The sequence below is a fragment of the Myxocyprinus asiaticus genome, chromosome 29 (assembly GCF_019703515.2).
Source record: "Myxocyprinus asiaticus isolate MX2 ecotype Aquarium Trade chromosome 29, UBuf_Myxa_2, whole genome shotgun sequence".
Classification (NCBI taxonomy): Eukaryota; Metazoa; Chordata; class Actinopteri; order Cypriniformes; family Catostomidae; genus Myxocyprinus; species Myxocyprinus asiaticus.
The window spans coordinates 19,847,817-19,875,512 of record NC_059372.1 but is presented as its reverse complement, the minus strand read 5'-3'; the positions used below and the strand labels follow the sequence as shown (position 1 = coordinate 19,875,512).

Here is a 27,696-nt window from a genome sequence, read left to right as displayed (position 1 = left end):
TTAAATAAACTTTGGTGTGTCCAAAACAAACACAGACAGGGATCAAAGTGTAATTTGTCCAATAATAGCCTGTTAGTCTTGTATACAACCAAGCATTCATGGTTTGAGTCAAGGGAAATTTTATGATAAGTCATGCAGAACACAACAGTAAACATAGCATTACAGTAAAATATCATATGACTTGAAAATTGAAAGTAAACCAAACATGCCTAAACAGATGTATTGCAGTTTTAATGTTCTCTTTTTTAATAATAATAAAAAAAGACCTCATATATGTGGCCATTAACGCTCAGTGAAAACAATTTAATTAATTACTCCAGCAGATGCCAGAACATGCAGAAAAGCTGCCAACACTACACACATATGGGAGGTAGCCTAATGAGATTCTGAGGGTAAAAAAGTACTGATTTACCTATCTCACATAAAATGGTTTAATTTTTTTTATTTTTTTTTATTGTTGCTGTTGTTTATATTCTTTTAAGTTATTACTATCCTAACATGCTATTCACACATGTTATATACTGTAAGCCTATAAATCCCTTTTGGTCAGTATACTGTATACTGACAATATATTTGGTCGTTTATAATTCCGGTTTTTCCGATTTCCACTAAATCAGGGAAAGACAAAAGTTTCCCACTAAAGTTGAGTCGTCGGGAAAATACGTTGCAGGATGGAGGGAAGAATGTGCGACGTCATGAGCATCGCTCAAGCTGATTGGCTGTGGCGCAGCATATATAAACCCACGGGTGCGGTGCGGGCAATTCACACTACGCAGATACGATTGTTCGGTCTTAAGACCTCCACTTTGTATTTAGTCTGTTTTCGGTTTTTATTGGAGTTTTGTTTGGTTAATAGACATCGCAAAATAATGAAAGACAGGAGAAATGCACAGCCGCTGGTGGTCAGATGTAAACTGGTGCTTGTTGGGGATGTTCAGTGCGGGAAAACTGCGATGTTACAGGTCTTGGCGAAGGATTGTTATCCAGAGGTCAGTAAAACGTTTTATCTTATGCTTTTAAAGAAATGTATCTCTCAGCTGAAGCTATTTTGTAATGATAGTGGTTGTTCCCTGACGTTAAAGGGTTTACAGAGAAAAACAGACATGGCTTTGAATCCTTGCTCTCATGCATTAGGCATGTTGAGAATTTCAACGACAGTTTCTTCATGATATTCTTTATATGAAATTAATTATAATTGTAGTTTATGGTAGGACTGATGTTACTTTGTAACAGGTTCATAACTGACTATTAGGTTTCTTTATCCATTATTTTGTTCTAATAATGTTATGCAATAAACATTAAATCGTATTGAGATAAAAAAAAATATTAATATTTTAAGAACTGTTTACATGTACAAACTTTACATTAGAGTTCATGTAACAATGAACACTTTTGAACATAATAATAATAATAATTGAATTTGCAGTTAATTGTATATACATGTAATGTGTGTAACATGGACACTGTAATATAAAGTGCTACCCCAGTTTCTTTATTATGTCTTCTTTGCAGCACCACATACTTGTTGATCAGTTTGATATGTTGCATCTCTTTCAGACATACGTGCCCACAGTGTTTGAGAACTACACAGCCTGTCTGGAGCTTGACGACCAGCGTGTAGAACTGAGTTTATGGGATACATCAGGTAAGACTAAACTGATGATTAACATTAAAATGGCACCATAAAATTTAGGACAGTAACATTTTGTTGGCCATGTTATGCAAGTTGGATAGTGTGTGATGTCTTTCGTAACATAATGTGGTGTAGTCGGAACACTACATCAAAATACAGAAGGTTTGATGTAGTACATTATTAGGGGACTGGCATATTCTTATGACCTCTGAAGTGAGCTAGTGTGGTGAGGGCAGAATGCCAATATGGGCACTGGTTCAGTCCCTTCCCCATCCATTTTTATACCATATATTACCATTACATGTGATTTAGACACTGCTTTCAGTGTCATTGTGTTACTTTTGCATCTGTGTTGTTTGTGAAAGAAGCTACATTAGATGTATATTCACTGATGCTTTTCTAGTGCAGACATTTTCTTTATATATTGACACTGTGTAGAGTCAGATATCTGTCACTTTCCTTTCAGTTGTTACAAATGTTAAAATTATAGCTGTTTTACATTCTGGTCAAAGCAGCAGTCTGACTAGTTTTTAATTACTGGGCCAATACAGTCATGTTGACTTACAAACCACTGAACAGTGAACTGATTTGAATATTGAATATAAATTCTAATATTATCATCTATGCAAATGCTGAGCCACGGCACGAAAATGTAAATTAGAATAATTGCCACAGATGTCCAATTTGCAATGGAAACACCCTATAAAAATAATAAATTTGCCACCAAGCTTATGTGCATGTGATTTCAATATCAATGTCTCTAACAGAAAAGTGTTTAGTGGGCCATTTGTGGGAAAAACGTGATGCCTAAGCTGTATTAGTGCCTCAATCTTTTCTGTTAATCTATAGGAGCTCCGTATGAGTGTACCTATCTTTCCATCAGCTCTCTTGTGCAGTCAGGAGTTCCTAATGAGAGAGTACATGGGCTCTGAGGCGGTTCACATCTCCCTACGGCTTCCCATTGTAGCCTTTTGACCTGATTACAATGTGCTGTGTTTGTCTTCTCCACACTGCTCATATCTGAATCCGTAGTAAATGACAGATTTAGTAAATCTCATCTCTACTCTGGATGCATGTTAAACGCATGCCAACGGCAGCATCATAATTAGCACCCACAAACGTTTGTCTGCCCACTGACTGTGAATTATAGCTGATAGATAAAGTGGGATCAGTCTGATTTTATGCACAGATATTAAAAATGCTGAATGAAATATGTCCTGTTAAGAAATCTCAGCCTTTTACTCATGCTTTTTGATCTGATTAGTCTGCTTGGAAAAAAGCCAGCCGAGAGGCAGAATACGGTTTAAGGGGATGAGCGAGGGTTTGTACAGGATAAAAGGGCAAACCAGAGATTCATCCGTTTGTCAGCTGTTAAACGTGGCTGGGCCTTTAGAATTAAAACGATATTTACAGCTTACTTGTTACTTGTTTCAACATATTTGTTGTCACCAAACCAAACAGTTATTCCAAGCCAAAGTGCTCTCGAATAGCATACATAATCGTGTGCTTTTGTTTGGTTATGGTTTTATTGTGGAATTGCAGCTTGCATAAAGAGATTTTCAGTGACAGAATGGAGGAAGTAGTACAAATAGGCTTATTTTTTTTTTATTGTGGCTGGGTGAAATAGCTAAAATACTCCTTTCAGACATTTGATTTTGAGTCATCTTGATTTTTATGTATTATTTCTGAAATTATTTTCAGATAACAATCATTTTAACCAAACAACAATTTTGATTGTTGCCAATTAGCTAGATTAAAAATACAGGATGTAAAAATGTAGTTGAAAATGTTTTTTCATTTCTACACTGTTTTTCAGTAAATTAGAATTTTTAATATTTTTTTTTTTATATGTGCTGATAAAAGTAATAAACAGCTAAATTTAGGCCTACCTACATATATTTACTAAAACGTAGTTTGTAAAAAAAAAAAAAAAAAAAAAAATGGAAACAGACATTTCTGTAAAAAAATTGAAACAGACTGTACTGATTCATGCAAATTAATATAACTTGCCAACTCTAATGCTTTGTTTGCTTTAAAGTTGAAATCGGAGATGCAATTAAAACATCTTTATCTTAACATTGTCATTTACTCGTAAGTTGCAAAGTCTTAAGAAAAATGTAATGGCCAAATAAAAAGCACTACAATATTCTCAATATTAATTTCATAATAGAGCTCGATTTTATATCGCCAGCAAAATCATTCCAAATATATTGTGCTCCAAATATACTCACTGAGCACTTTATTAGGACATGTACACCTACTTATTAATGCAATTATCTAATCAGCCAGTCGTGTGGCAGCAGTGCAATGCATAAAATCATGCAGATATGGGTCAGAATCTTCAGTTAATGTTCACATCAACCATCAGAATGGGGAAAAATGTGATCTCGGTGATTTCGACCATGACATAATTGTTGGTGCCAGACGGGCTGGTTTGAGTATTTCTGTAACTGCTGATCTCCTGGGATTTTCACACAACAGTCTCTAGAGTTTATTCCGAATGGTGCCAAAAACACAAAACATCCACTGAGTGACAGTTCTGCGGACAGAAATGCCTTGTTGATGAGAGAGGTCAACGGAGAATGGACAGACTGGTTCGAGCTGACAGAAAGGGTACGGCAACTACAATAACCACTCTGTACAATTATAATGAGCAGAATAGCATCTCAAAATGCACAACACATCAACCTTGAGGCAAAGACCACATCAAGTCCCATTTTTGTCAGCCAAGAACAGAAAGTTGAGGCTGCAGTGGGCACAGGCTCACCAAAACTGTTGAAGACTGGAAAACCTTAGCCTGGTCTGATGAATCTCGATTTCTGCTGAGAAACATAGATGGTAGGGTCAGAATTTGGCACCAACAGCATGAATCCATGGACCCAACCTGCCATGTGTCAACAGTCCAGGCTAGTGGCAGTGGCGTAATGGTGTGGGAAATGTTATCCTTGCACACTTTGGGTCCGTTTATACCAATCAATCTTCGCTTGAATGGCACAGCCTATTTGAGTATTGTTGCTGACCAGGGTCTGAAATGAACACCCGCCAAGCACCAAAAGTGGGTAAATTTTCTGTTTGACCAGTGAATTTCACAGCGTCACAGGCCACTCTGGTGGGTGCTTTTTGGTTTCTATCACTTTGTGTAAGCATGTAAAATAAATTTATAATGTTCCAGGTTTGTCCTCAATGGGGCTTTTTAGGCCTACAGTCAGAAAGGTCACTTTTTTTTTTTTTTTTACACAGAACAACTTTTATTAGCTGTCCCACTGCTCATCGATAGTCTCAACGCTGTGTGTCCCCTGGCGCTTAGTGAGCAAAGGTGGATTCAGTGCACATTGTTTAATCCAGATTTTAAATTATGATTGCACACTTTCATCGTGACAACTCTGTGGCTAGGTAAGCAAAAGTTAAATAAATCAACACTGTTTGTATACCTGGGCATTTGAAAATGATGTTTGCATTTTCCCAACTGTTATAGCGCACATTTAACATCATATCATTGCTCTAGACTTAAAGCTAATAGTAGACGATACACACGCTGGCTTTGCATATTACAAACTCGCCCCGAAGCGGCAGCTGTTTGGCGTAATGAGCAGGGCTGAACGGATTTCTTCTGCACCAGTGGACAGGTACTGTTAGCAGTGCACAATGCAAGGTGAAGGCAATGAAGGGAAGACCTTTCTCGGATTTCCAGTGGATGTACGAGTAAATTTTAGTTACCCAACACCACACATACAAATTCTCTGGTAATGATTGCATTACAATACAAACCAAATCATTTTCATGACGTTCGGTTTCATTTAGGGTTCTTGAGCGTTTATTCATCTGGCGATTTGGACAGAAAACCGGAATAAAATACTTACAGCGTTTCCTGTACTACCTTTAAGCACCGCAGCAATACTGCTACTGTATCTACTGTGCGGGGGTATTTGCTTTAAAAATTTTATTCATTTATTGAAACACGATAAACATACACAAGACATTTCTAAATTCAAGTTGCACTTTAAACAAAACAAAAAAAGCAATAAAACAACAAAGTGGTCATGCCTATGAACAAACAGCAAATCAGACACAAGCATTGATGGATTTTCTTTTGTCTATTCTTAAAAATATAATAAAGTGTGTTTCTTCAAGGTCATGTCTTTGTGACTAACAGCATTTTTTGTCATGTGTCACTCCGAGACAGGTTGCCCGCCTGTTGTGGGTAGATTTACCAGTGCATAAAATACATTTGGATGAGGAACTTGCGAACTAGATTCAACCTTGTCACATTTGGTGTGTGGCGGGTGCTAGTTTCACACCCTGGCCACTGTTTAATATATTAGGTGACTTCTCAGATCCATGGTTTTACCATTCCCGATATTGTCGATCATAATCTGTTCGCAATCGGCATCGGGATCTTTGTAAGACATTGTCGATGTCTGATTACATCGTCCTATCCCCCAGCCCTAATCTACAGCGCAAGACATAAGTGACAGTGTAATTGGATTTCTAAAGAAATTACTCTTTTGAGCCGGTTCTTTTTAGTGAATCAAAGACTGAATCAGTTGGAGCTGACTGAATTAATTGACTAACTCCAAATAAACCAAGAACTTTTACTGTGTTATGTGGAGAGTTACTAACTGGGTGTTCATCTGACTACATGTAGTTTAAAATACAAATTTACTTTTGTAATAAGTGATTAATCTTAAAATTAAATTAGGCAATTAAATATTTCATAAATAATAGAATGATAAAATTCTTTAAAGCAGTTCACTTTTAAACATGCTTATAGTATTGTTTATTTGTCTCTTATGTCTGTAAAATCCACTCGTAAATAAAAAATTGTCCAGTAAGAATTGACTGAATATTTTCATCTACCAGCCACCTTGGCTGGTAGGCAAAAAAGTTCATTTCTGACCCTGTTGCTGACTATGTGCATCCCTTCATGGCCACAATTGACCCATCTTCTAATGGCTACTTCCAGCATGATAATGCACCATGTCACAAATAAAAAGTTCTCAAACTGGTCTCATGACCATGACAATGAGTTCGCCATTCTTCAGTGGCCTTCCCTGTCGCCGGATCTGAATCCAATAGAACACTTTTAGGATGTGGTAGAATGGTAGATTCACAACATGACTGTGCAGCTGACAAAGCTGCAGAAATTTGGTGATGCAATAAAGTCAACATGGACCAGAATCTCAAAGGAATGTCTCTAACATCTTGTGAAATCCATGCCATGAAGAATTGAGGCTGTTTTGAGAGCAAAGGGAGTCCCTAGCCAATATTAGTATAGTGTTCCTAATAAAGTGCTTGGTGAGTGTATAACTGCTAGTTATGTGGTAGAATTTCCCTGTGTGCTAATTATTCCTGCTCTATGGTGCTGCACAACTCCATGTCTGAATGAGTCTCCTTATTAGTCTTATGCTCATTGATTGGGCTGACCTCCTCATTGGGTTTCTGAGCTGCTTTCTTTGGCGCCCAGAAATGATTTACAGGTGAAAATCAATCGGCTCACTTAATTAGCACAGCCAATTGGACCTGCTGCAGGCTCTTAGGGTGTCTGTATTCCTAATATGAAGGCTACATTTAATTTGCATTGATGTATTAGCAATGGATTAGGTGGCATTTGCTATTATGCTGCTGGATAAACATTTCAGCAAATATGAATTTTGCTGCTTCAGGTGGGGATGAGTCCACAAAATGCAGTGCGTAAAACGGTGCTCCATTAGCACATTAAAACAGCCTGTAGATTAATGGGCCATTGGCAGTTGATGACAGGCACCGATGAGGAAATGGCAGAACAGGACTGTTGGCCCCTGTTAAATTTTTATTCCTTGGGGGGTCATGGCCAGTCCCGCAGTGAGAGTGGGGATTCTTTGTTGAACTCCCATCAGGTTCAATGAAGAAATCTCTGCATCTTAGGGATGGTGGGGGAATGGGGGGACGGAGAATGCTCTAGGTTTTGTTCCCACCATCTCTAATGGGCTTTCACTCTCCTTTTGCTCTTTTGTGAATGCTGACCTCTCTCAGCCCCCTGCCCACATATACGTGAGTCTAGGAGTGCTGATAAATTCCCAGAGATTCAACAGGTCCATGAATCCATGGTGTTGAAGTTTTACTTTTGGTTAGCTTTTTAAATTTGTACAATATTTCTTAATTTGAAATGTCAATTTGGGCTGGGCGATATAGCTAAACAAATCTCTTGCATTTACATTCTCTTATATTATGCTCTTACAATATTCAATATATTTGCTCTGAAATTGCTTAAGGTATTTTTTTCAGTCAGGCAAAACTATCATATTTAACAAACAGCCACTGTTGTGAAGATCTTTTGAAGTAGGAACTAAAAATTCAGTGAAAATCTTGTTGAAAATTATCAAGGCATGTTTTCCCAGCCTCATTTTCACTAAATGAACACAAGAATATTTCATCATTGTTATTTATATGCAATATAACAATGCATAGTAATAAACATCTGTAGACGTTGTTGAAATTTGTATGACAAATTGCATGCTATATTCCTCATTTTTAAGTTGCTTTGGATAAGTGTCTGCTAAATGACTAAATGTAAATGTAAACAGCAATATTCACCTACAAATGAATATTTGAATTTCTTTTTATTTTTTATTTGCATACACGTAAAATAACACACGGTCAGTTCCGTGAATATTTTTGAAGGACACAAAGAAATTTGACTCAGAATTTTGGATTGATTTATTGAAATAAGTGTGAACAAAGTTTTCTATGAAAACTTTGACAAAATAAAAACGTTAAAATCGTTGCAATTTTCAGTATTGCTTAATTTTATATTGCCAAATGTATATTTATATATAAGATATATAAGATATATATTAAGTTATATAAATTCAGTATATATTGAATATTTATATATGTTCCAGCACAAATTTTAGTTCCTTACAGGCCTAAATTATAATCTAGGAACATTTTTGTTCCTTAGTAAAGGGCAGACACGTCATAAACCAATTTTTTTTTATTGACTGGGTCAGTTATCACAGTCTCATTGAGACTGAGTTATGGCTTAGTCATGAGGGATCATAACTCCTGCCTTTCATGTGTGCTAAAGTGAAAACACCAATCATACGCAGCACCCACCAAATAAAAATTGCTCTACCTTTTTTTTTCTTTTTTTTTTTTTACACATTCCTTTATTCTGTTCCAGAACATGAGTGGGACGATACAGCATTCCATAGTCTGGAATGGAATCACCACTATAACTAATAGTTGTCCTCATGAAGCTGCTGAAAAGGCTCAGCAGATGGAGTGTGCAATGATGCGCCACGGCTCTTGTCTGTGCGGCACATAGAAGCAGCCCACTCCACCTCCATCTGTTCTCTTCACCAGACTCTTCCTGCACCCAAGGAAAAGGCCATCTCGTATCAGTCATATGCACGTTTGCCCACTTTTCAGCTAGTTTGCATCAGGCATGGCATCTCTACAAAAAATAATTTAGTGTGGTAGTAGCAACATTGTGCTGCTCTTTTTTTTCCCCATGCTTCATGAACCCTCTGTCTGTTTAGACGGCATAAGATTGGCATCTTGTTCAGCTAAGGAACGTGTGGCCAAGGGTTAGGAGCCGAGCAGCGGTTTTTTTCACTATGTGCAAAAGCTTGTTCGATAGTGCAGTTGTGATCAGGAGGTGAAGGATTCATGCTAGAAAACACTCACTGGCACAGTATAGGCATCTCTATCATTTTCATGCACTACATGGCCAAAAGTATGTGGACACCTTTCTAATTAGGGGGTTTGACTATTCCAGTAATTCCAGTGAAGGCAAATCTTAAAGGGATAATTCAACCAAAAATGAAAATTCCGTCATCCATTCACCCTCTTGACTTCCATTCACAGAAGATGTTATCCAGAATCTAAGCCTCAGTCACCCTTAACTTTCATTGTATTGGAAAAAAAAGATGTATTAAAAGTAATTGGTGACATTCTGCATAACATCTCCTTTTGTATTCTACGGAAGAAAGTTACACAGATTTGGAACAAAACGAGCGTGAGAAAATGGTAAGTGAATTTTTATTTTTGGGTGAACTCCATTTTAATGCTATGGGATACAGTGATTAAGAACTTGGAACTGGAAAGAACTTGACTGGCCTGCACAAAGCCCAAAACTAAACTCCATTGAACACCTTTAAGATGAATTGGAATGGCGACTGCAAGCCAGGCCCCATCAACCAACATCAGTGCCTGACCTCACTGATGCTCATTTATGAAAGGTAGCAATTTCCCACAGCCATGTTCCAACATCTAGTGGAAAGCCTTCCAAGAAAAGTGGAAACTGTTATAGCTGCAAAGGGAGAAATTCTTGCATTTCAATTAAAAATGTAAATGTTCAACAAGCACACATGGATAAGGTTTTGGGTGTCCATAAATATTTGGACATATAGTGTATTTATACTAAGAATATCTATATCTCTAGTATGTTGACTCTTGATAGCATTGAGTGGATTTGGTTGAGTTTTCTGTGGTAGGTTCACCATGTGGAGGTAAGACCTTGGCATTAACCTTTCAGTTTTCCTCTTTGGCTACTAGGATGTGTCTTCTGTCAAGTTAAATTGAAATTGCTCCTCAATCCCCTGGTGTAACTACATCTCCATCAATTGCTGCATTAAGATCAGTAGCAATTTAATGCAGCCTCACACCCAGAACTGTGTGTCTATGACTTCCCAGGAAGAAAGAGGCAGTGATCTTTAGAGTGCAGATATTTCTGTGTGTAACAATATAAAGGATAGGCAAGGAAGAGGGGGGAACCGGCTGAACAGTCAAAGTAATTATTTAATGAAACAAAAAGACACAAACACACACACGGCAGCTGCGTGTGGCGCTCTCTCTCCCGAACTGCCGCATCCAGCTGCCTTTTATCCCTTTCCTTGGCTGATTAGCCCGATTGGGGGCCGGGCGTGCATAGTCCCGGCCCCACCCTCCTCCTTGTCACACTGTGGTTTGGTTGATGAAGGGGGGTCACGCTAGGCTTAGAATTCGCAATGTTTTTTTTTTTTTTTTTTTTTTTCGGACAGTGGACTAGGATATGATGTCACGCGGGAGGGCTTCTGGTGTAAGTAAATAATACATCACAAATAACAAATGGTATACTAAGTGTTAAAATATATTGTCTGCTCTTGTTGCTGCAACATTAAAACACGCAGCTATGAAATTACAATTGAGCCAAGAGGTCAGCATGTGACATTTCAATCTTGTATATTCACAGGTCAGAGTTCACCAAACTTGAACTTTCAATATGCAGAGTAGTACGACATTTCTTCGCACGAGGTTGCGTTTCCTGTCTCCCACATTTGGATGCGTCTTAATGGGAGTGACCTCCACTTTAGGCAAGAAACATACTTCATGAAAGTATGCTAATGTAGATATGAGGCCAGTGCATTGCCAACATAGCAGTAACTGTTGTTATTATTAGGTTATGTTGCTATCAATATATTCACTTTCACTTGTTCTGCAATAATCTCTTCAAACTGTTGCTCTGCCATGACAATATTTGACTTTAAACTTATTGTAGATGCTGACAGTTAACACTAATTTCCCTTATAGCACCCCTTGTGGCACCACACAACCAATGAGCTTTACCTTAAAGCCAACATGAAATCAGAATGTATCCTATTTACTTTCTATACACACATTCCTGGTCTTATTGTACATGATTAATTTCGTGATCCAATCCATTCTCAATGGATTAACTCACCCTAGATTTTGGAGGTAGGGTCCCCTGTTGAGTATTGTTTTTTTTTGGGTTCACCTTGACTTTTAAATCTGTCTAGTGCTGGCAGCAGAACTTCTTTGCCAGGCCTAAATATTATGAAAACCTTACCCTTTCTTGAGAAGGCAGCATGGCTTTCCATACCCAACAACAAAGCGGTCAGTGCTGATACAAAGTCACTTTCAAAGCAAGTCTGTCCAATTGACAGCCATCTTGAAACATTCCCGAGCAGCTATTTATTTTATTTTTTTATGGATACAAGCGGCAGACAAGTACAGCTCTATTTATTTGAAGAAATCAGAAATCTCCAAAATGGTTGATCAAGATTATGATCAAATAACACATTTCAAATCAGCAGTAAATTCTGAAAACAATGATATCAAACTTTTTACATCTGCCAGTTTCTCCCATTTATTTCAATACAAGTGATCCCTCTTAGGCTAAATAGTCTCTGGTTGATACCTTGTAGACTTACTGTATGACTGACTGAAGCATACAAAGACTACTCTTTTAGACTGTGTTCACTTAAAGACCAATACTTGTGAGGTTAACATCAGACAAATGTAGAATTCGTCCAGACAAGGAGATTTTATTGGTATATAATGCTGTTTACACCACTATAGTTCCACTTCCACCCTAGCATCTCCTCCGTACCAAATGGGTGGGCACATCTCTATATCAAATGATTGATAGGTGGTTGAGAAATGCTTTTATAGAAGGTCTGGAGGACTGCGTTCTGCAGGTAGTTGACTCCAAGGCTGTTGCTGTGGAAACGGGGACTGGAGGTATTGCACGTGTGGGGGGCACATGGGGGTGGATGGCTTACTTAAGGATTCTGAGCTAGAGAAGTGCCTACCCTTGCCCCATCGCTCCAGTTGCATAATCTGACAAAATAAATGGAGGGAGAGAGCGAGCGAGATGGATAGATCAATGAGGATTTAGAGCTCAGTTGTCATTTCCTTCTCCTTTAAAATGCCAATAGGGCATGCGGAGAGAGGAAGAGAGCTTTAACAGGATGTGAGCTGAGCTGACTTGAAATGAAGTGATGACCAGGGGAGCTTTGCCTCTTTGTCTCTGCTTTTCTGGAATTCCTTAAAGGGATAGTTTACCCAAAATGAAAATTGTAATTTAGGCTCTTGTTGTTCCACAGAAGAAAAAGTCATGTTTGGAACACAAATAGAGATTTTAGGCAGAATGTTAGCCGTAATCATTTTTCACCTTCATTGTATGAAAAAAAGGTGAAATGAAAGTCAATAGTGACTAAGACTGTCATTCTACCTAACATCTCCTTTTAGGTTTTGCTTAAGATGCATTAATACGGTCCAATATTTACATTTTACATTTATGCATTTGGCAGACATTTTATCCAAAGCGACTTACAGTGCCCTTATTACAGGGACAACCCCCTGGAGCAACCTGGAGTTAAGTGCTTTGCTCAAGGACACAATGGTGGTGGCTGTGGGGATTGAACAAACAACCTTTTGCTTACCAGTTTTAGTCCACTACGCCACCACCACTCCACAGTCCTGTCCATCGTTTTTCATGAAAAACAGGATATTTCTGTTTCACATGGAAATGCATCGTATTACAAAAGTTAAATGCATTGCTGATGCAGTTTGTTGTCTTCAACCACAGACAAGTCATCTCTTATCCACCTTGGCTCATATACTATCTCTATCAACAATTAACAGGTATATAAAGGATTGTTACAGTTAAATGTTGAAGACACTCAAACTGCAGTGATGGCCTCTGGGCCCCAACAGAAAGAACAATTGTATTATCTAAGTAGAACTTTTCATGCAACCAAGGAGGAAAGCAGACTTTTCCTTTTGTAATCATTGTTTTGTGTATTCATTAGCTATTTCTCTTTTTTTGCAGGATCTCCATACTATGATAACGTGAGGCCCCTCTGCTACAGTGACTCTGATGCAGTGCTCCTCTGTTTCGACATCAGTCGCCCAGATATCTTTGACAGTGGACTTAAGAAGGTACAACAACAACAAATGGCGATACAATCTAAAATGGTCTGTTAGCATATTTACACCAATATTTTTGTGATAGTTCATCACAATATACTGCCAGAAGTCCTTGGTGCCCAAGAACCTAGCTTATGATAATCATAGTTGTGTAACGGAGATAATTACAGAACAACACATAAGTTCTTATTTACAAGGACTTGGGATTTTTATTCAACTTAAAATAACACATTCCTGTGTGTTTGCAGTGGAGGACTGAGATCCTTGATTTCTGCCCCAGCACACGTATTCTTCTGATTGGTTGCAAGACAGACCTTCGCACGGATGTCTGCACACTGATGGAGCTGTCAAATCAGAAACAAACACCCATCACTCATGAGCAGGTACAGCCATTCACTGTCTCTATTTCACACAGTAACTCTGTTCCAGAACCAATAGAGCTGCCTGCCTAGACAACATAATTAGGCATCATGGCACACTCCCACGCCAATGCTGTTCTAAACAATATCCAACAAAATGATGCTCCCTTTGTAAACAGTGTTGGATAGGGATGCCATGTTATTCTCAGATTTTTTTTTTTTCTTCATTTTATTTTCATCCTCCTTTTTCGCTAAAAGCGTATGGGCAACAAAAACCGTAAGTCCTAGAGTCCCACTACTCGGGTGCATACACACCCCCATCTGGCTCTAGATGGCACTTTAATAAGAACCTTTACGTTTTGTCTCATATCTTCACAACCGTAAGGGCTAGAATCAGAATCTTTTTTTTCTTCCTCTGATTCCTTGGGTCAAGATGAATAAAATATGTATCTCGATGTATATTTCCATCTATAAAATATTTCCGGAATTTAGAATTTTCTGAAAAACCTTCTTTTGCAAACTCCTAGGCCATTTGTCTGATTTGCTTGAAATTTTGCACGTATCATCTAGGGACAGTCCTGAGAATTTTTGATTTGTCAAATTGTTTAGAAGATATTAGCTAATTAATTCTCTGGGCGTGGGCGTAATTTACGATTCGACAAATCAACAAAAATGGCCACCAGCAGCCAATCAAATTTCAGCAGCTAATAACTTGCGTTGCGAATGTCCGATCGTTATGAAATTTACGGTGCACTTACAGCTAATTTTGTGGGAAAAAATCCACAAGGTGGCGCTATAATAAGCTAATTTGCATTTTTTTGCTAATAAATTATAAGGGCTAGAATCAAAATCCTTATTTCCTCTGATTTCTTGAGTCAAGACGAACAAAACGTATATCTCCAATTTTAGTTCTGCCCCAAAAAATGTTCTGCCATTTTAGAATTTTCTGAAAACTACTTTTTCTAACTCCTAGGCTGTTTGTCCGATTGGCTCTAAAGTTTGTACGTATCATCTAGGGACTGTCCTGACAAAGATTTTTTTTATTTATTTTTTTATATTTGTGATGTCAAATCGTTTAGAAGATATAAGCCAATTAATTCTTTGGGTTTGAACTGTAACTAATACTATTTGTGTGCACAAGGTCAAAAATGTAAAAAATATACACCAGGATAGTCTGAGGACATCCTCATTCCTCAACAGCAAATTAAAATATTTATTTCAACAAGTAACTGACAGATGAAGTATGTACAACCCATTTTGTTCACTAGATGGATACGCATATAAGAAATTACATTAAATCCTCTGACTTTGAGTTATTGCTCTTGTAATGTAATATCTGTGCAGTTAAAACAGCAATAGCTTTCCAACAAATGAAGAGCCCTATGCAATCTGTTTTCTCAAGGTCATTTTTTTCATGATTTAATTGTCCAGCAATCCAAAATCTAATTTTATGCATGGTAAATCAAAGATGTATTACCGATTTTGTCCACTAGATGGAGCGCCGAGACTAAAAATCCTTAAATCCTCTTTGAATGAGCTTTTCGCTCTTGTAATGTGCTGCTGTCCAGCAAACCAAAATCTATTCTTCATCTTTTGTCATTCTGTTGTCATTCTAATAAAATTCTTATTTTGCAACTGTGATAAAGTATATATATTTTGAAAGAATTTTACACAAGCAGATGTGTCTACCGCATCCACAGGATTTATTGTGTCCAATTGAATTATTTAATGATTGGTACTTGCGACTCTCTATCTATCTACACATCAATTTTTTTATTTTTTTATTTTTTTTTTAAAGTTGTATTTAGATATCAGTCCACTTTTCAATCAGTTATATTTTGGAACACAGAGAAGTTAAATATTGTTGTAATTTTAATTAAAAAAAAATTATTATGAATATTATTATTTTATTAATAACAATTATTATAAATGTAATTTTATAGTAATGCATTTCAGTTGTAATTTCTTATCCTTAAAACCCTGGGGCTTTTATTTTGACAAATTCCAGGAAGACAGTGACCTTAGAGTGTCTGTGTATGGGCTAGTTCACAGCAGGGACTGAAAATGGTTCAAGGAACGAAAACGAAAAACGAACAAATTTTTTTGCAGAACGTAACTGAAAACGGGAACCAAGTCATTTTCAATTGTTCCGTAATTTATTTAGATGCTGGTAACTGGTTAATTTCCTTCCATTAATTTTTTTCATGAAACCAAAGGCCAAAGGTTTATCACAGTACATTTTTGGAATTACACCACTTTATGTTGCCCGAAAAAACATGTGCTTTGATCCTGATGGAAGCTGCTGCAATTGGCCGTTGTGTATGTCGCATACTGTGGATAAAGACCTTTTTTAAAGGAATAGTTCACCCAAAAATGAACATTTGCTGATAATTTACTCACCCTCAGGCCATCCAAGATGTATCTGAATTTCTTTCTTCATCAAAACAGAATTTAGATTTTAAGATTTTTAGGATTTCATTTCAGGCCTCCTCCTTTAAACAATGCAAGTGAATGTCCTCCATTTTTTTTGACGGTCCAAAATGCATATTTAGGGTGGATCAAAATAATCCACAGGACTCCAGTCGACAAACAAAGTTCTTCTGAACACAAACGATTGATTATTTTGAGAAAAAAAACCAATACTTTTTAACTACAAATGTTCGCTTTTGTACATCTGTGACGTCCGCTCATGAGAGGGATGACGTAAGCTCGTTGGTAAGGTCACGCATGGAGGCGGCGGCTGGAAGCGTGTCATTGTTTACAAGAGAAACTTGCACAGACCACAGACCCAGCGCCGTTCACAAACCAAAACAGTCCAAAACAATTTCAAACACCATGTCGGAGGATTTTGATTTTAGAAGAGAAACCCTACCTATTTGAGCCTGAATACACCGATGAGGAGTGAAAAAATACTGGTTTTGCTCAGAATGAACCACAATGAAAAACATTTGATTTTTAATCCCTGGTTAACAGTAGTTTAATATGCCCTTTATTCAAAATATGGTGAATTGTTTCTCCACTTCCATCTCAATACATGTTATAGACAAACCAAACTATCGAGCGCTCACAAATTGCATGCCGGTCTAAAAACAGCAGCGCGTTATCAATCCACGAGAGGAGGGTGTGTGTGTGTGTGTGTGTGTGTGTGTGTGTGACAGCAGAGTAGCTCTCATTTACTGAAGTGTGCTGTGCATGCTGACAATATATATATTTATTTTTTAAATGCAGCTTTTTGAGATTCACAAAGCTATTGTACATTTAAGAGACTTTAATTAAAATGCACGGGTTATATGGACTACATTAATTGTGCTTTTAATGGTTCGTTTATACCATTTTCGGAGCTTGACGGTAACAACCGTGACTAATACACTGTATCTGATTTGGATCGGGCTCGTCGGATCGATACCCAATTTGATTTAAAATGGTAGTATTGGATCCGTGCATTCCCAGTGTTGGATAGAGTTCGTCCGAAATGTAATATGGAACTGATTACAAATTACACAACAGAAATTGTAATCGTTAGCGTAAACTTGGATTTCTTTTGAATTCCTGATTGCATGTTTTGATGGAACATTCCTTTAAAATGCGATCTAAGTTCAATACAAGTTAAGCTCAATCGACAACATATGTGGCATAATGTTGATTTACCACAAATTTGTTTTGACTTGTCCCTTTTCTTAAAAAAAAAAAAAAAAAAAAAAAAAAGCAAAAATCTGGGTTGCAGTGAGGCACTTACAATAGAAGTGAATGTGGCCAATTTTTGGAGGGTTAAAACAGAAATATGAAGCTTAATTTTTACATGCATATCCTTTGTCTTGTGGCTATACTTTTGAAACGGTGAGTATTATAAAGTTCAAAAGTTGGCCCCCATTTACTTCCATTATAAGTGCCTCACAGGAACTATGATTGTTTTTTTTAAAAGGAGGGACGAGTCAAAATACATTTTCGTGGTAATCATATTATGCCACAAATGCTGTCGTTTGAGCTGAACTTGTATTGAAACCAGAACATTCCTTTTAAGTAACAATTTGACATCCTGTCATTTAAACACATCTATTCATAAGACTGATACCAAACAAAATTGTCAAATTTTTGATCCTGTGAATAGTTGATTGATTCTTCAGTGTTCATTCTAGACAGAATCAAGAACAACAATATTGAACTTTTGTCCCATCGCAGGGTTCTGCCATGGCTAAACAGTTGGGCGCAGAGGCTTATTTGGAGTGCTCGGCCTTCACCTCTGAGAAGAGCATCCACAGTGTGTTCCGCACAGCTGCACTGGCCTGCATCAACAAGCTGCAGCCATTGGCCAAGCCAAGCCCAAACCGTCGGCTGTCTAAACGCCTGCTTCACCTGTCCAGCAAGTCCGAGCTCCTCTCCTCCACCTTCAAGAAGGAAAAAGCTAAGAGTTGCTCCATAATGTGAGTGGAGATCTCCACGTCCCCCCTAAAAAGCTACATCATTCCCTGCGCTTTGGTCTGGGGAAGGGGGGTGGGTTCTGATTGCCACATCATTGAAGTATGGAATCCTTCCTCACCCCCCAAAGAAACACCTTTCAGAACAAGTGGACACCCTGCTGTCCTCCTTGTCCTGAGGTCTTTAACAGTGCATATCTGTTTTCAGTACTGTATCTTGCGTTTTCAATAAGGTTCAGTCATTGGCTGTCATCTATTCACTCCTTGAGAATTGCTGTTGCGCCAGTATTATTGTGGCAGCTTGGAATGATTCAATTTAGTCTATTGGAAACAAATGTTTTAAAATTTCCAATAATGTTTTGTACAATATAAACCTTTTTGATCTATTCAATGTAAAATTAAATAAAATAGGACATCTCTAATGTCAGGTGTATCCGATATTCAAAATTAAACATCCAATACATGCTTACAGTATGCACTAAGGACTATAGCTGAGGGAATAGCTCCAGGCAATAGGCCATTGTGGAGCTGTGCACAAGGCCCAGGTAATGTAGAGAAGGCTGCATCAGGCACTAATGCTCATTTGGCATTGTCATGCTAGAAGTGATGGGATTTTTAATTGGGAGCCACATGCTCAAGAAAAGATGGACTAATAGAGACATTAGAGCAGAAGCAACAAGATGAGGGCCAAAAATCTTTGTAAAAAGGACAATTTAAGAGGTTACCAAAGTCATTTTTCCAATCCCTTATTCCCTCTGCTGGAATACTCTCTGATATATATATACAAGCTTCTATTTTTAGAGGTAATAACTATGTGAGAGAGAGGAGGGGTGTGACACATTAAAGTGATTATCTGTATCTACAATTCCTGCTGCTCTGTAGTGTAGGCAACCAAGAATCTGTGAACCGATAACTGGGGGAGTTCTGTGAGGAATTGGTTGGATTGAATTTAGCATGATTAATGTTCTTTTGTTCTTGAAAATGACCTCCAGAGAGTTGTTGTAGCACTATGATGATGTTTTCATGATATCAACAAGATCAAAGATTTTAAAATGTAAGCAGAAATGGTTCTAATTGAAATCATTCTTATCAAATCACTTGATTTAGGTTCAGACCAGCTTACATTTGTTCAGTTAGTCATGCAAATACATTTAAATGTAGCATTCGATCATCCAACAATATCCATGCTCATGCATTGACCTCCTTCGCAGCAGAAATATTTGTTTCAACATTTTGGACTGAATTTTATTTACATTTATCCAAATGCATTCAGTGCGTTAAAGATGCTTTTTTTTCTGAACATGCTTTTCCTGTAGCAAGTGTAGCTTGCACCATGCTCTCCAGTTGAGCTACAGGCACAAATCTTAAAGCTTCATGTTTTTTAGTGAAAGTGCTAATCTTGAAGTCTGCTGTTCACCACAAAGCAATAATTATGGTTTTGAGTGCTTAACATGCAAATTATGTCAAGTGACAAAAAAAAAATGAAAAGGCCTACAGTAAATAAATTCATGCTACTGCTTTGTGGACATGCGTATATGTATGTGGATTTGCATCGCTGCTGTAAAAACAAGCCAGTATATTGTGAATTTGTTGAGAGTTTGAGTAATTAGTGACCTTTGGGGATGAGAACCAACCACTGGTGTACAACACAAATATAGTTTTTCCTAATCAACCACACAGGAATCGTAGTATTTGGTTTGAGCAAATTGGAGGTGAATGCATTAAGGGCAGTTGGACTGGAATTAGATTTAGGCTGGACCATTTTTACACATGGAACTGATGACTTGTGATTAAGAGCTTTTGATTATTATTTGTGCTTTATGTATGTGCAAGGTCAAAATGAAAATGGAAACAGACTTTGGGAATAAAATGAAACAGGCTGGCCCTGTTTAATTGCATATTTTTCCATTTTTGGGTTTACAGTTTTTTTTTTTTTTTGTTTTTTTTTTTTATTTCTGTACACTTAATCTATATTTTCTTATTTTGTTAAGTCACTAGTGGCAGAAGGGAAGAAGTGGTTTAGGTGGCTATTTACAAGATCCTCCACTGTGATCACATGCCAAATTTCTTTGCATTGCTAAGCAACTGCGTAAAAAGGAAAGCTGGGGAGTATGAAACGTGTAAGTTTGTCACATGACAGATCAGTCTTTGTAGCTGCTGGTTTAAAATCAGCTTACTTGTCTGAAGATTCAAAGATATTTTTGAGCTCTGGGTTGTACAGTATATGAAATATGTCTTTCTGGACATTGTCATTAAGCTGCCATTTACACATCAAGCATGTCCTTCAGTTTTACATAATCTGTTTTGTAATCTTTGAATGTCATTATATAAATATTTGTTCATGTTGTGGATTGACCAAGATGTGCTTGATGTAAATTGCTTAGTCCTATTTATTTGGATCATCATTTGAGGTGATTTTCTGTTTGAGTGTTTTACACCCGATTTTGTTTCAGAGCATTCATTTTGAAACAATAACATTCCCTTTCTTTGTCTTTTCATTAATAAAGCTTGCCTTTGTGTGGCACATATGATTGAGTATTGTGTTTTGTGTGTGTGTTTTTTTTTTTTTTTTTTTTTTTTAAGTCACTGTAGGCTGCCTACTGCAAACTCCTAGAACTCTCATAGGGCACAGCACTCATACATTCTTATTAATGGTTCATAATAAAGCAAATCAAGAACAATATGAAAGAACACCTTGTAAATAGTGTTGCTGGTTGACTTTATACTATATACTTCAACACTCACTTTGTAAATGTCACTACTATCTGACAGATACAGTGGCAAGAAAAAGTATGTGAACCCTTTGTCATTAGCTGGTTTTCTGCATTACTTGGGCATATATATTTGATCTCATCTTCACTAAAGTCACAAGTATAGACAAACACAATGTGTTTTAAGCTAACACACAATTATAGCCTTTCATGTCTTTATTGAACACATCCCATTAAACATTCACTGCTGTGGAAAAAGTGAACATTTGGATTTAATAACTGGTCGATCCTCTTTTGGCAGCAATGACTTCAACCAAGCGTTTCCGGTAGCTGCGGGTTAGATCTGCCTGCACAACATTCAGAAGGAATTTTGGACTATTCTTTCTTGCAAACTGCTTCTGCTCAGCTATATTCTTAGGATGTCTGGTGTGAATGGCTCTCTTGAGGTCATTCCACAGCATCTCTATTGAGTGACTGGGCCACTCCAAAAGGTAGATTTACTTTTTAAGCCATTCTGTAGTGGATTTACACTGATGTTGAGGGTCATAGTCCTGCTGCATCCCCTAACTTCTACTAAGCTTAAGCTGTTACACAGCCACCCTGACATTATCCTGTAAGATAGCTTGATAAACTTGGGATTTAATATTTCCTTCTGATGGCAAGCGGTCCAGGCCCCGAAACGGCAATGCAGCCCCAAATCATGATGCTCCCTCCACCATACTTCACCGTTGGGATGATGTTTTCATGTTGGTATGCAGTGCCCTTTTTTACGTCATATGTAATGTGCTGCCTGTTCTTCCCAAACAATTCAACCTTAGTTTCATCAGTCCACAAAACCTTTTTCTAGAAGCGTTGTGGAGTGTCAGGGTGGTCTTTGGCAAACTTCAGGTGTGCTGCAATATTTTTGTTGGAAAGCAGCGTCTTCATTCATGGTGTCCTGCCTGTTTAATGTTTTCCATATAGTTGACTCATGAACAGTGATGTTAACCAGTTCCAATGATTCCTTCAAATCTTTAGCTGTCACTCTAGGGTATTTCACTTGAGTATTCTGCAGTGTGCCCTTTGAGTCATCTTGGCTGGACGGCCGCTTTTAGGGAGAGTAGCAACAGTACTAAATCATCTCCATTTATAGACAATTTGTCTAACTGTGGACAGATGAATATCTAAGCTCTTAGAGATAAATTTGTAACCCTTTCAAGCTTTGTGCAAAGCAACAATTCTTGATCATAGGTCTTCTGAGATCTCTTTTTTTGTGAGGCATGGTCCACTTCAGCAGATGCTTCTTGTGAATAGCAAACTCAAAATGTTAGAAGTCTCTAACCCACACCTTCATTCTTGTTTCATTTATTGGATGTCAGGATTGCCAACTCTTGACTCTAATTAGCTTATGTTGACGTCATTAACCTATGGGGTTCGCATACTTTTTCGCATACGCATACTGCTTGCAGCAGTTTTAACAATTTCCATTTTTAGCAGTTGTTTGTTTTTTACTATAAGCTTCTAATATATTAAATAAATTAAATGTAAGTATATCATTTCAATTTTGCAAAAATGCTGATATTTCTATAGTCCACATACATTCATCAGAGAAATGCTGGTCCTCCTCCTGTTAGCGTCCTTTTTTGACTATTTGGGTCCAGGTGGGCTGTCATGTTGACATATTCCACCTTTTCATCAGCCAGTGGTTAAGACATTTGCTTTCTTGCCTGGATTCTTGGTTACTGAGCTCTTGTGCACATCTGTCTCAAGACACAACATTTGGGAGGGGTGTGGTGCACAAGCTGCTACCAGTGTCCAAAAGAGTAATGCTGCCAAGAGCCATGTGGCTGAGGTGGAGACCCAAAAGAGTTCCCCACACCCCAGTTTTGAATCTCATCAGGAACCAGCTCTACAAAGACAACTGTCGTGAAGTACAAAGAAGTAATACCCAATGAGGTTACCGTTATGACACATGGTAAACAATGTTTATTAAGGCTTATTCAACAGAGGAACATTAGATTAAAGAAGTGCAAGTAGAAATGTGGAATATTTGTTTACTGCAGGGCTATTTACAGACACTGTCTCCCTTGACCATCTGTGAAATAACGTAATGCATTGCAACGTTTTAATTCAATGTGCAACCAAAGAGGACAGAGGACAGCATGGCTCAGAGTATTAAAAGAACACTTCACTCCCTAAAACTCTCTCTCATGTCACTCTAAACCCTATATTGTTATTTTTCCATTGGAAACAAAAGGAAAATTTTGAAGAATCTTTACAAAGCTCTAAATATAATGACAGTTCATAGTGACCACATCTGTCAAGCTCCAAATAGGACAAAGAAGCACCCTATAAGTAGTCCTTTCGACTTTTGCGCTCTATTCCAATTCTTCTGCCATATGATGGCTTTGTTTCCTGATCAGACTGAAATTTAAGTCATTATTCATTGATAATCTTCCACTCTAGCAAGCTGTTAATCGCATGGACTGTAATTTGATGGTGCTTTTTTCCTTTTTGAAACTTGACAGACGTGATTACTATGAATGTATGGAAATAAGGATTTTTTCCCTTATATAATTTAACAGCACATTTTTCCTTTTGAGTTCCAAAATAATAACAGCATGCAGGTTTGGAACGACATAATGGTGGGTAAATAATGACAGAATTTTCATTTTTGGGTGAACTATCCCTGTAAACTTCCATAGCAAAAGAAACCACTTCAGTGATGTCATAAATGTGCTGTGCAGAAATGTTTGAAAAAAGATGACCTCCCACTTCAAATCAGTGACTTTTCTGGGTCTCTGTGACCCCTTGAACACCTGCCATGCTCTAGATCCACTCAACTGCTCTTATGAAAGCATAACAAAAGGCTCTAAACTATTGTTAAATGCCATGTTAACCACATGGAGGGAAGTGCAAGCACCCACGGGTCAAGTCTCAACTCAGCCAACCCTAGTGGCTAAAGTGTCCTCTCGCACAAAACCTGGACTCATACACGTGGAGGCAGAAAATGTAATGCCATGCATACGTTGACAGTCTATGCAAATTAGGCCAACATCTGGACAGGCAGGAAAATGAATGGCTCACTCAGCTAAGAATAGATATGGTTAAGCGCCACAGGCATCATGTCACAGTCATGGCAAGAACAAGGCACCATACCCTGACACAATTGCTGGATAGGAAATTGCTTTATTTTGGGTTTTGTTTAGAGTAGCTTACCTTATTTTAGATCTTTTGATTGTGTTGCAACTGAACTGACCTTGTAACCTACATTTATTTTGACATATGATTACTCATTATTAGTAGTTGCTCATTATTAGTGGTGCTTGCTAAGGCATTAAGGCAAGCTATTGATAAGTTTAGGGTTTCAGGAAGTTATTGCTATTCTCTATTGCCATGCCCATATCCATACACCCCATATTAAAATTAGGCCAAATATTTGTCTAAAAATATTTACGTTTAAAATTGTGATAAGTTAACAAGAAACAAAATCCCGCACACTGCTGTTGCTTGCGAATAAACAGTTTAATGAATTAATACAAGTTTAAAATTGTAAAAGCAATTAAAACCTAAGAATGTACAGGTGCATCTCAATAAATTAGAATGTCATGGAAAAGTTCATTTATTTCAGTAATTCAACTCAAATTGGGAAACTCGTGTATTAAATAAATTCAATGCACACAGACTGAAGTAGTTTAAGTCTTTTGTTCTTTTAATTGTGATGATTTTGGCTCACATTTAACAAAAACCCACCAATTCACTATCTCAAAAAATTAAAATACATCAAAAACATTTTTAGTGAATTGTTGGCCTTCTAGCAAAGTATGTTCATTTACTGTATATGTACTCAATACTTGGTAGGGGCTCCTTTTGCTTTAATTACTGAATCAATTCGGCGTGGCATGGAGGTGATCAGTTTGTGGCACTGCTGAGGTGGTATGGAAGCCCAGGTTTCTTTGACAGTGGCCTTTAGCTCATCTGCATTTTTTGGTCTCTTGTTTCTCATTTTCCTCTTGATAATACCCCATAGATTCTCTATGGGGTTCAGGTCTGGTGAGTTTGCTGGCCAGTCAAGCACACCAACACCATGGTCATTTAACCAACTTTTGGTGCTTTTGGCAGTGTGGGCAGGTGCCAAATCCTGCTGGAAAATGAAATCAGCATCTTTAAAAAGCTGGTCAGCAGAAGGAAGCATGAAGTGCTCCAAAATTTCTTGGTAAACAGGTGCAGTGACTTTGGTTTTCAAAAAACACAATGGACCAACACCAGCTGATGACATTGCACCCCAAATCATCACAGACTGTGGAAACTTAACACTGGACTTCAAGCAACTTGGGCTATGAGCTTCTCCACCCTTCCTCCAGACTCTAGGACCTTGGTTTATAAATGAAATACAAAACTTGCTCTCATCTGAAAAGAGGACTTTGGACCACTGGGCAACAGTCCAGTTCTTCTTCTCCTTAACCCAGGTAAGACGCCTCTGAGGTTGTCTGTGGTTCAGGAGTGGCTTAACAAGAGGAATACGACAACTGTAGCCAAATTCCTTGACATGTCTGTGTGTGGTGGCTCTTGATGCCTTGACCCCAGCCTCAGTCCATTCCTTGTGAAGTTCACCCAAATTCTTGAATCGATTTTGCTTGACAATCATAAGGCTGCGGTTCTCTCGGTTGGTTGTGCATCTTTTTCTTCCACACTTTTTCCTTCCACTCAACTTTCTGTTAACATGCTTGGATACAGCACTCTGTGAACAGCCAGCTTCTTTGGCAATGAATGTTTGTGGCTTACCCTCCTTGTGAAGGGTGTCAGTGATTGTCTTCTGGACAACTGTCAGATCAGCAGTCTTCCCCATGATTGTGTAGCCTAGTGAACCAAACTGAGAGACCATTTTGAAGGCTCAGGAAACCTTTGCAGGTGTTTTGAGTTGATTAGCTGATTGGCATGTCACCATATTCTAATTTTTTGAGATAGTGAATTGGTGGGTTTTTGTTAAATGTGAGCCAAAATCATCACAATTAAAAGAACCAAAGACTTAAACTACTTCAGTCTGTGTGCATTGAATTTATTTAATACACGAGTTTCACAATTTGAGTTGAATTACTGAAATAAATGAACTTTTCCACGACATTCTAATTTATTGAGATGCACCTGTATATTTGCTTACTAAAAATAAAATGTTAAAATTGAAATTTCGGCACTGAAAGCAAAATGTGAAAATATATTTAAATATTTTACATAAGATAAACTGAAAAAATATCACATTTAAATCAAATATCACATTGAATAAACAGAACAAAATGCAGTCAAATTGCAGACATAGAATAATTGATCTGGATGAGGGGTTAGGCAAAAGTAAAAAAATGCTGAAAAAACTGAATAATGAAAAAAAAAAAAAAAAAAAAAAAAGAGACGGCAAATAAAAAATGATCTTTTATTGGTGGTTCCAGTAAGAAAATTAACTCCTATAAAAAAAAATTATATTTTCAGAAGACCACAGACAACATTAAAATGCAAGACGACTGGTAAAAATGGTCTTATAATGTCTTACGATGATGCATTTTAACTGTTCAGAAGACAAAAACATTTTGTATGGACATCGATTTCCCCAATTATCTTGTTCTGACAGGTGGGTCTTTTAACAAAGAAAACAGACATCTTAGCATTCTTCAAAGCATTCCTCTTGCATAGGCAGCATCATATTTGTGAGCTGCAATCGTAATAACCAGATCACTGTTTGGGTAAAAGTTATATTTCCATGTGTGAGGAGGAAAGTGAGCATCGCACCCTGATTACAGATGAGCTATCTGCCTCTGCAGCATACCCACAGACACTTACACCCTCTCGCTCTCTCACACACAGCCTCTGCCGCAGTGCAGGTCTCAGCCAGCTCATCAACAGCCATCAGTTTTTTCCTGGACTAGTACTGTATCTGTGTGTGTGTATCTCTCTCTCTCTCTCTCTCGCTCGTAGGGTCAGTAAGCCAGTCAAGCACTCTTTATGTGCCCTCTCAATGTTGAGTGTGTGTCTGAGTGGGAATGATGTTTTGATATTTGTTCACTGTGGCAACACATTTCAGATGTTACTCCACCCAAACATGAAAATTCCAAACCCATATGAATTTCTTTCCTCCATGAAACAAAAAAGGAAATGTTAGACAGAATGGCAGCCTAAGAAAGTAGGCAGAAAGCCATACGAGTTTGGAAAAACATGCACTCAAAAAATTAAGTCATTACTCTTACTTAATTGAATTGTAGAATGTTTTTACAAATAATTTAATGTCTTTCATTTAGATTAAGTCAGTTTTATTGAGCCAACATAATTTAGTTGGATTAGGTCGAATTATACTAGTAGTTTAAACTCAACTTCATTAGGTTTGTCAAACTTGATTTACTAAGGTTTATTTAATACATTTTCTTATGTTGGATCAACTTAATTTATTTTATTAATCATTATTAGTATGTGCCAGGCAGTGTTGGGTGTAATGCATTACTAAGTATTTAATTACTGTAATTAAATTACATTTTCATTGAAAAAAGTAAAGTAAGGGATTACTCTTAATCCGTCAGTAATTCAATTAGTTACTTCTGATGTAATTGTGTTAAATACTGTATAGACTATAGAACAATTCTATATAAAACAATAGTGAATTAAAATCGAAATATATCATCTAATGTTAAAATGTATGTTTTTTAATTTAATGCTGCCCCCTTAAATTCTTTGGCCAGTTCATGAATAATTTATTTGGTTTTATATGATTTATTTGAAAGAATTAAAAGAACAGTTTCATGTCTATCCTTGTATTTTTCATCTGGTCGAAGTTGATAAGGGTTTTAGAAAGTAATTAATAATAAGTAATGCAATTACTTTTCAGACAGAGTAATTAGTACAGTAATCTAAATACATTGTAG

At 37.4% G+C, this 27,696-nt stretch overlaps 1 protein-coding gene across 1 annotated transcript; it reads left to right on the top strand.

Annotated features, from left to right (window-relative positions):
* Positions 1–777: 777 nt before the first annotated feature.
* LOC127419623 (rho-related GTP-binding protein Rho6-like) lies at positions 778–20,629 on the top strand. Its single transcript, XM_051661172.1, has 5 exons — positions 778–989; positions 1,558–1,645; positions 13,230–13,339; positions 13,576–13,710; positions 17,866–20,629. Exons 1-5 carry the CDS (start codon positions 870–872, stop codon positions 18,109–18,111), a joined length of 699 nt encoding a protein of 232 aa, XP_051517132.1. The 5' UTR covers positions 778–869; the 3' UTR covers positions 18,112–20,629.
* Positions 20,630–27,696: the final 7,067 nt, after the last annotated feature.

What these genes read in the sequence shown, in the direction of transcription:
- LOC127419623 (XM_051661172.1), top strand. Translation starts at nt 870, where the DNA reads ATGAAAGACAGGAGAAATGCACAGCCGCTGGTGGTCAGATGTAAACTG. An exon ending in CGAAGGATTGTTATCCAGAG is followed by an intron (nt 990 to 1,557) that starts GTCAGTAAAACG and finishes CATCTCTTTCAG; the next exon opens with ACATACGTGCCCACAGTGTT. An exon ending in GAGTTTATGGGATACATCAG is followed by an intron (nt 1,646 to 13,229) that starts GTAAGACTAAAC and finishes CTTTTTTTGCAG; the next exon opens with GATCTCCATACTATGATAAC.